The 8,044-nt window shown below is 50.3% G+C and overlaps 1 protein-coding gene across 1 annotated transcript; it reads left to right on the top strand.

Annotated features, from left to right (window-relative positions):
* The first annotated feature begins 5,941 nt into the window (after nucleotides 1-5,941).
* LOC138363624 (uncharacterized) lies at nucleotides 5,942-7,735 on the top strand. The gene has a single exon (XM_069322990.1). It carries the CDS (start codon nucleotides 5,942-5,944, stop codon nucleotides 7,733-7,735), a length of 1,794 nt encoding a protein of 597 aa, XP_069179091.1.
* Nucleotides 7,736-8,044: the final 309 nt, after the last annotated feature.

The raw sequence follows: 8,044 nt of genomic DNA on the forward strand, positions 1-8,044 counted from the left end.
CCGGTCCTCGACCAGGTCTCCACCCCCAGGAAGCAGCCCGTGACAGCTGACTAACTCCCAGGTACCTATTTACTGCTAGGTAACAGGGGCATTCAGGGTGAAAGAAACTTTGCCCATTTGTTTCTGCCTCGTGCGGGAATCGAACCCGCGCCACAGAATTACGAGTCCTGCGCGCTATCCACCAGGCAACGAGGCCCTGTGTATGTGGAGTATTCCCACCACGCAGCGTTCGTCAGTAATCTCGCCGAGAATCATCGTCACTCACTCTACAGATTACCGTCACTGGCTGACCTAATGGAAAGTTCATGACGATCCTTAACCACGGACTCTCTCTCCAAACCGAATAATGACGTTAAAATAATAATGAACCAACGGTGATTCCATGTTACTCGAGCTTGTGTGACTCGCTGGGATCCACACACACACACACACACACACACACTCTGGTCAATTAATCAGGTGTACAGATTGAGGTAAAATATTATGAAATTCTTGTTCAGGATATCATATATATTTAAAAATCTCAAAGTGGCTCATTCTGGTAGAGGTTAACACTTAAGGGAACTCGTGACACACGCACGCACGCCCGCCCACGTACGTATGCACGCACACAAGCGCGCACACGCAAAACACACACACACACACACACACACACACACACACACACACACACACACACACACACACACACACACACACACACACACACACACGTTAAAATACGTGACAACCCATCAACATGGGTTCAGGGAGGGTAAATCTTGCCTTACAGGTTGAATAGAATTCTACGATCAGGTGACAAAGATAAGCAAGAAAGAGAAGGATGAGTGGACTGCATTTTTTTGGACTGGCGGAAAGCCTTTGACACAGTACCCCATAAAAGGCTGATGCATAAGCTAGAGAAACAGACTGGAGTATCTGGTAGGGCGCTCCAGTGGATATGGGAATACCTAAGCAATAGGAAGCAGACAGATACAGTGAGGCGTGAGACCTCAGATTGGCGTGAATTCACCAGTGGAGTCCCATAGGGCTCCATACTCGGACCTATCCTGTTTCTGTTAAACGTAAATGATTTCCCAGAGGGTATAGACTCATTCCTCTCAATGTTTGCTGACGACGCCAAAATTATGAGAAGGATTAAAACAGAGCAGGACAGCTTGAGGTTTCAAGAAGATCTGGACAAGCTGCAGGACTGGTCGGACAAATGGTTGTTAGAGTTTAACCCAAGCAAATTTAATGTAATGAAGATAGGTGTAGGGAGCAGGAGACCAGATACAAGATATCATTTGGGAAATGAAATACTTCAAGAGTCAGAGAGAGAGAAAGACCTGGGGGTTGATATCACGCCAGACCTGTCCCCTGAAGCTTATATCAAGAGCTTATATCATACATCAGCGGCATATGCCAGATTGGCTAACATAAGAACGGCATTTAGAAACCTGTGTAAGGAATTTTTCAGAACATTATATACCAAATATGTCAGACCAATCCTGGAGTATGCAGCTCCAGCATGGATTCCATATCTAATCAAGCATAAGACTAAACTGGAAAAGGTTCAAAGGTTTGCCACCAGACTAGTACCCGAACTGAGGGGTATGAGCTACGATGAGAGACTACGGGAATTAAACCTCACGTCTCTGGGAGACAGAAGAGTTAGAGGGGGACATGATCACCACATTCAAGATTCTCAGAGGAATTAATAGGATAGATAAGGGCAGACTGTTTAACACAAGGGGCACACGCACTAGGGGACACAGGTGCAAATTGAGTGCCCAAATGAGCCATAGAGACGTTACAAAGATTTTTTTCAGTGTCAGAGTAGTAGACAAATGGAATGCATTAGGAAGTGATGTGGTGGAGACTGACTATACACAGCTTTAAGTGTAGATATGATAGAGGCCAGTAGGCTCAGGAATCTGTACACCAGTTGATTGACAGTTGAGAGGCGGGACCAAAGAGCCAGAGCTCAACCCCCACAAGCACAACTAGGTAAGTACAACTAGGGAAGTACAACTAGATAAGTACACACACACACACACACACACACACACACACACACACACACACACACACACACACACACACTCTCTCTCTCTCTTCTCCAATATTTCTTCCAGGGTTTTGTCAGCTTGGCAATTTCCACACAACGCCTCGCCACAGAGCTCGTTGCTTCGTGTTCCGTCAGCCAATTGCATATGCTAGTATCTCTTGTACTTCAGATGATGCAGATGCCCTCAGAGGATCGGGTTAGCTTCCCGGCCAATATTTCTGGGTTCCAGACTGTCATCTCAAGAACCCGAAACATCAAAGAATCTGGTGACGATCACGATTGCCATCGTTCTGGCAACATGGATCAACCTCGTCACGAAGATTCCTGGACACTAAAACTAGCGTCTCTTGACACCCGACGCGACACATACAAGAATCAGATTCCTATATCAAGTTTGTTTTCATACAGCAACGGTTGACGTCCTCACGATGATATCTGGACTACAAACTGACGTCTCATTTTCCAAGCGACACAACAAGGAGGGATGCCCTTACTATAGACTTCTCTTTGCAAGAGTACCCCGTCCGGTCAAATCATCGTAGAGATGGGCCCAACCACTTGGGCTAGACGTTAGGGCGACGGTTTCGCTTCTTGCAGGTCGGCGTTCAATCCCCGACCGTCGAAATGACTGAGCATCATTCCTCCCCCCCCCACCTCCCGTCCCACTCTAAATCCTTATCCTGACCCCTTCCAAGTGCTATATAGTCGTAATGGCTTTTACGACTATATAGCGTCGGCTTCTCAGTGTCTTCAGGTCACAATGCATTATTACGGGCAAGGTCGGAGTTGGAATGAATATCTCCCATTGAAATCCGTCTCCACTCCCAGGTCTCCTAACAACCACTAGTCACCTTTCTTTTTTGCTGCGACATGTGCAATCCCGGTAGTGCTGTTCGCCGTTCTGATTGGTGACTTAAGAAAACCCTAAATTGATAGCCGTATGAGTACTTGTATTCTAGATCGATACAAATTTTGATCCATTTTGGCAGGAAAAATCTCCCAGCTGGACGATTTGACAGTACTTATGATGACCTATCCCCCCCCCCTACCCCTCTCATCGGCAATAGAGAAGAATTTCTTAATTTACATTGTTCTCGTTAATGAAAGAAAAATAACTGAGCGTACTCTATACAAAAACATACAAGGAAAGCAGCATGTATAACGATGGTACTGAATGGGTTATATGATAAATTCCAACTTATGGGGCTGGAATATGGGGCCTTGACTCACTAGGAGGGTCATGAACATTGTAGTATGAGTAATGAGGGAAGGGGCTTTATCATAGTGTCTTGAGTCCTGAGTTAGAGGTGGAAGATATGTCATCTTGAGGTGTAAGGATAGAACGTCTTGCGTCCATCTGTTCCTCGCTTGGCTGTCCAGGAATTGCTAACGCTCTGAGGATGACACTAAACCAAAGTTGGAGTGAATACACGAAATGTTCTCGTCAGGAATAACAATAGATCTACAAGATCACACCACACGCATGGTAACATTTATCAACGTATTATTTTCCATTGAAACGCTGAAATTCACTATTTCCACGCTAAACTCTGAAAATTCGAAGATTCTTTGATCCCCAAATTTTGTAATAGTCGTTTACATTCGCTGTGGAATTATATAACTCATTTAATAAAGCTGTCGTTCATAAGTAATTAAGGCAGAAGGAATATAGAAATTTGGCAACCTTATTGACAAATCCTAATCAAGAGACTCCTATAACACACACACATGTAATTCTCTGTTCCGGTCCAATGCAACCTCAGCAATTTAATTCCGGTGACTAGACGCGACGCTGGCAACTTCCGTATATGTATGCAGATTTTTCCCCGCCGCTTTTACGAAAAATCCGGTGATACTAAGTCGGTGTCGTTCCCGAGCGAGCTGCTGGGTAAATCACATCTGGGGCGCTGGTATTTGTGAACCAGAGGCGAGGCCGTCGGCTGGGGGAGGGGCCTCGCCTCCAGTTCCTCGCCTCCGGGTCCTACGCTTCAGTTCCGCGTGATCATATTTGCTAGCCAATACGTCGAATGTTATGAAGGGAGCTGGGGCAGGGCGGGAGGGAGGGAGGGAGGGAGGGTGGGTTAGACAGGAAGTGAAGGGAAAAAAGAGGGAGGTAAATAGAGAGAAAGAGCTATATATAGAGAGATGTTTAGACGTATTATAATGAGAACAGTGGAGATGGAGTAAAGGTAAACAGCGAGAGAGAGAATATGAGGGAAGAAGAGAGCTCATGTGGCAGAAATTTGCCTAAACTGGTCCTGAACGCCGTGTTATGCATAACTGGAAACTGTTATGGGGCAAGGGGGGGGGGGGGCTCTTGAAGCGAATGACAGAGGCGTCGTTCAGAGAGGGTGTATGTGACACTCTCACCAGGTGATGCAAGAGGCTGTGAGAGTGGAAGTGTCGTCGAGTGAGAGTTATGTGTGCTCGATCTCACTACTCCCTCCTGTCTCCCAATCGTTGCCCGTCCAGTCTCACCCTCCATCACCCCCCCGCCCCATCCTCCTCTCCTAGGCTCGTCCACTAGGCTGGCCATCCCAACTGTTACACAGGGGAAACCACCTCGAAATGACTTGCAACACAGAGCACCGTACTGTCACGCTGCAGTTGACACTAGTAAAACCTCATTGGGTAAAGCACTCATTGGTGCAGCAAAGGCACCATATACTACTCCACTCCTGAAGCCAATCCAAACTACTGCCCCACCCCTGAAGCCAAACCACACTACTGCCCCACCCCTGAAGCAAACCCACACTACTGCTTCACTCCTGAAGCCAACCCACACTACTGCCCCACCCCTGAAGCCAACCCACACTACTGCCCCACCCCTGAAGCAAACCCACACTACTGCTTCACTCCTGAAGTCAACCCACACTACTGCCCCACCCCTGAAGCCAACCCACACCACTGCACACCTCTGAAGTCAACCCACACTACTGCTCCACTCCTAAAGCCAACCCACACTACTGCCCCACCCCTGAAGCATACACACACTACTGCCAACTGCTGAAGCCAACCCAAACTACTGCCCCACCCCTGAAGCCAACCAACACTACTGCCCCATCCCTGAAGCCAACCCACACTACTGCCCCCTCCCTGAAGCCAACCCACACTACTGCTTCACTCCTGAACCCAACCCACACTACTGCTCCACCCCTGAAGCCAACCCACACTTCTGCCCCACTCCTGAAGCCAACCCACACTACTGCTCTACTGAAGCCAACCCACACTACTGCCCCACCCCTGAAGCCAACCCACACTACTGCTCCACTCCTGAAGCCAACCCACATTTCTGCCCCACCCCTGAAGCCAACCCACACTAATGGCCACCTCTGAAGCCAACCCACCCTACTGTTCCACTACTGAAGCCAACTCACACTACTGCCCCACCCCTGAAGCCAACCCACACTACGGTTCCACTCCTTAAGCCAACCCACACTACTGCCCCACCCGTGAAGCCAACCCACACTACTGTTCCACTCCTGAAGCCCACCCACACTACTGACCCACTTGTGAAGCCAACCCACACTACTGTTCCACTCCTGAAGCCAACCCACACTACTGCCCCACCCCTGAAGCCAACCCACACTACTGTTCCACTCCTGAAGCCAACCCACACTACTGCTCCACCCCTGAAGCCAACCCACACTACTGCCCCACCCCTGAAGCCAACCCACACTACTGCTTCACTCTTGAAGTCAACCCACACTACTGCCCTACCCCTGAAGCCAACCCACACTACTGTTCCACTCCTGAAGCCAACCCACACTACTGTTCCACTCCTAAAGCCAACCCACACTACTGCCCCACCCCTGAAGCCAACCCACACTACTGCTCCACTCCTGATGCCAACCCACATTTCTGCCCCACCCCTGAAGCCAACCCACACTAATGCCCACCTCTGAAGCCAACCCACCCTACTGTTCCACTACTGAAGCCAACCCACACTACTGCCCCACCCCTGAAGCCAACCCACACTACGGTTCCACTCCTGAAGCCAACCCACACTACTGCCCCACCCGTGAAGCCAACCCACACTACTGTTCCACTCCTGAAGCCAACCCACACTACTGCCCCACCCCTGAAGCCAGCCCACACTACTGCCCCACCCGTGAAGCCAACCCACACTACTGTTCCACTCCTGAAGCCAACCCACACTACTGCCCCACCCCTGAAGCCAACCCACACTACTGTTCCACTCCTGAAGCCAACCCACACTACTGCTCCACCCTTGAAGCCAGCCCACACTACTGCCCCACCCCTGAAGCCAACCCACACTACTGCTTCACTCCTGAAGTCAACCCACACTACTGCCCCATCCCTGAAGCCAACCCACACTACTGTTCCACCCTTGAAGCCAACCCACACTACTGTTCCACCCTTGAAGCCAACCCACACTACTGCCCCACCCGTGAAGCCAACCCACACTACTGCTTCACTCTTGAAGTCAATCCACACTACTGCCCCATCCCTGAAGCCAACCCACACTACTGTTCCACCCCTGAAGCCAACCCACACTACTGCCCCACCCGTGAAGCCAACCCACACTACTGTTCCACTCCTGAAGCCAACCAACACTACTGCCCCACCCCTGAAGCCAACCCACACTACTGCTTCACTCCTGAAGCCAACCAACACTACTGCCCCACCACTGAAGCCAACCCACACTACTGCCCCATCCCTGAATGCATCCCACACTACTGTTTCACTCCTGAAGCCAACCCACACTACTGCCCCACCCCTGAAGCCAACCCACACTACTGCCCCATCCCTGAAGCCAACCCACACTACTGCTTCACTCCTGAAGCCAACCCACACTACTGCCCGACCCCTGAAGCCAACCCACACTACTGCCCCATCCCTGAAGCCAACCCACACTACTGCCCCATCCCTGAAGCCAACCCACACTACTGCCCCATCCCTGAAGCCAACCCACACTACTGCCCCATCCCTGAAGCCAACCCACACTACTGCCCTACCCCTGAAGCCAACCCACACTACTGCCCCACCCCTGAAGCCATCCCACACTACTGCCCCACCCCTGAAGCCATCCCACACTACTCCACCACTCCTGAAGCCATCCCTCACTACTGCCCCACCCCTGAAGCCAACCCACACTACTGCTCCACTCCTGAAGCCATCCCACACTACTGCCCCACCCCTGAATCCAACCAACACTACTGCCTCACTCCTGAAGCCAACCCTCACTACTGCCCCACTCCTGAAGCCAACCCACACTACTGCCCCACCCCTGAAGCCAACCCACACTTCTGCCCCACTCCTGAATCCAACCCACACTACTGCCCCACTCATGAAGCCAACCCACACTACTGCTCTACTCCTGAAGCCAACCCACACTACTGCTCTACTCCTGAAGCCAACCCACACTACTGCTCTACTCCTGAAGCCAACCCACACTACTGCTCTACTCCTGAAGCCAACCCACACTACTGCTCTACTCCTGAAGCCAACCCACACTACTGCTCTACTCCTGAAGCCAACCCACACTACTGCTCTACTCCTGAAGCCAACCCACACTACTGCTCTACTCCTGAAGCCAACCCACACTACTGTTCTACTCCTGAAGCCAACCCACACTACTGCTCTACTCCTGAAGCCAACCCACACTACTGCTCCACTACTGGGAACGAATTTGAACATTTTCGAAAAAAAAATGAAAAGTAGAGGTTAATCAGTTCATGTAGTTTTTTGTATGTATTCTGCCACTCGCCATGTGGGTTATATGTGGGAGTAAGGGTTGTCCTCTCACCTTCCCTCTCCCTCTCCTCTCTCTCTCCCTCCCTCTTTCTCTCTCTTTCTCTCTCTCTCTCTCTCCATCTCTCTCTCTCTCTCTCTCTCTCTCTCTGCTCAGCAGTACAGCATAATTTCGCGAGCGAAGATCTTTCCAGCATTCAATTTGGGGTCTCGATCACTCCCTTGCGCAAATCTGGGTGAAAAAACGTGGATGTAACTTTGAATTAATCAACGCTGCTC

The sequence above is a fragment of the Procambarus clarkii genome, chromosome 11 (assembly GCF_040958095.1).
Source record: "Procambarus clarkii isolate CNS0578487 chromosome 11, FALCON_Pclarkii_2.0, whole genome shotgun sequence".
Lineage (NCBI taxonomy): Eukaryota > Metazoa > Arthropoda > Malacostraca > Decapoda > Cambaridae > Procambarus > Procambarus clarkii.

What these genes read in the sequence shown, in the direction of transcription:
- LOC138363624 (XM_069322990.1), top strand. Translation starts at nt 5,942, where the DNA reads ATGCCCACCTCTGAAGCCAACCCACCCTACTGTTCCACTACTGAAGCC.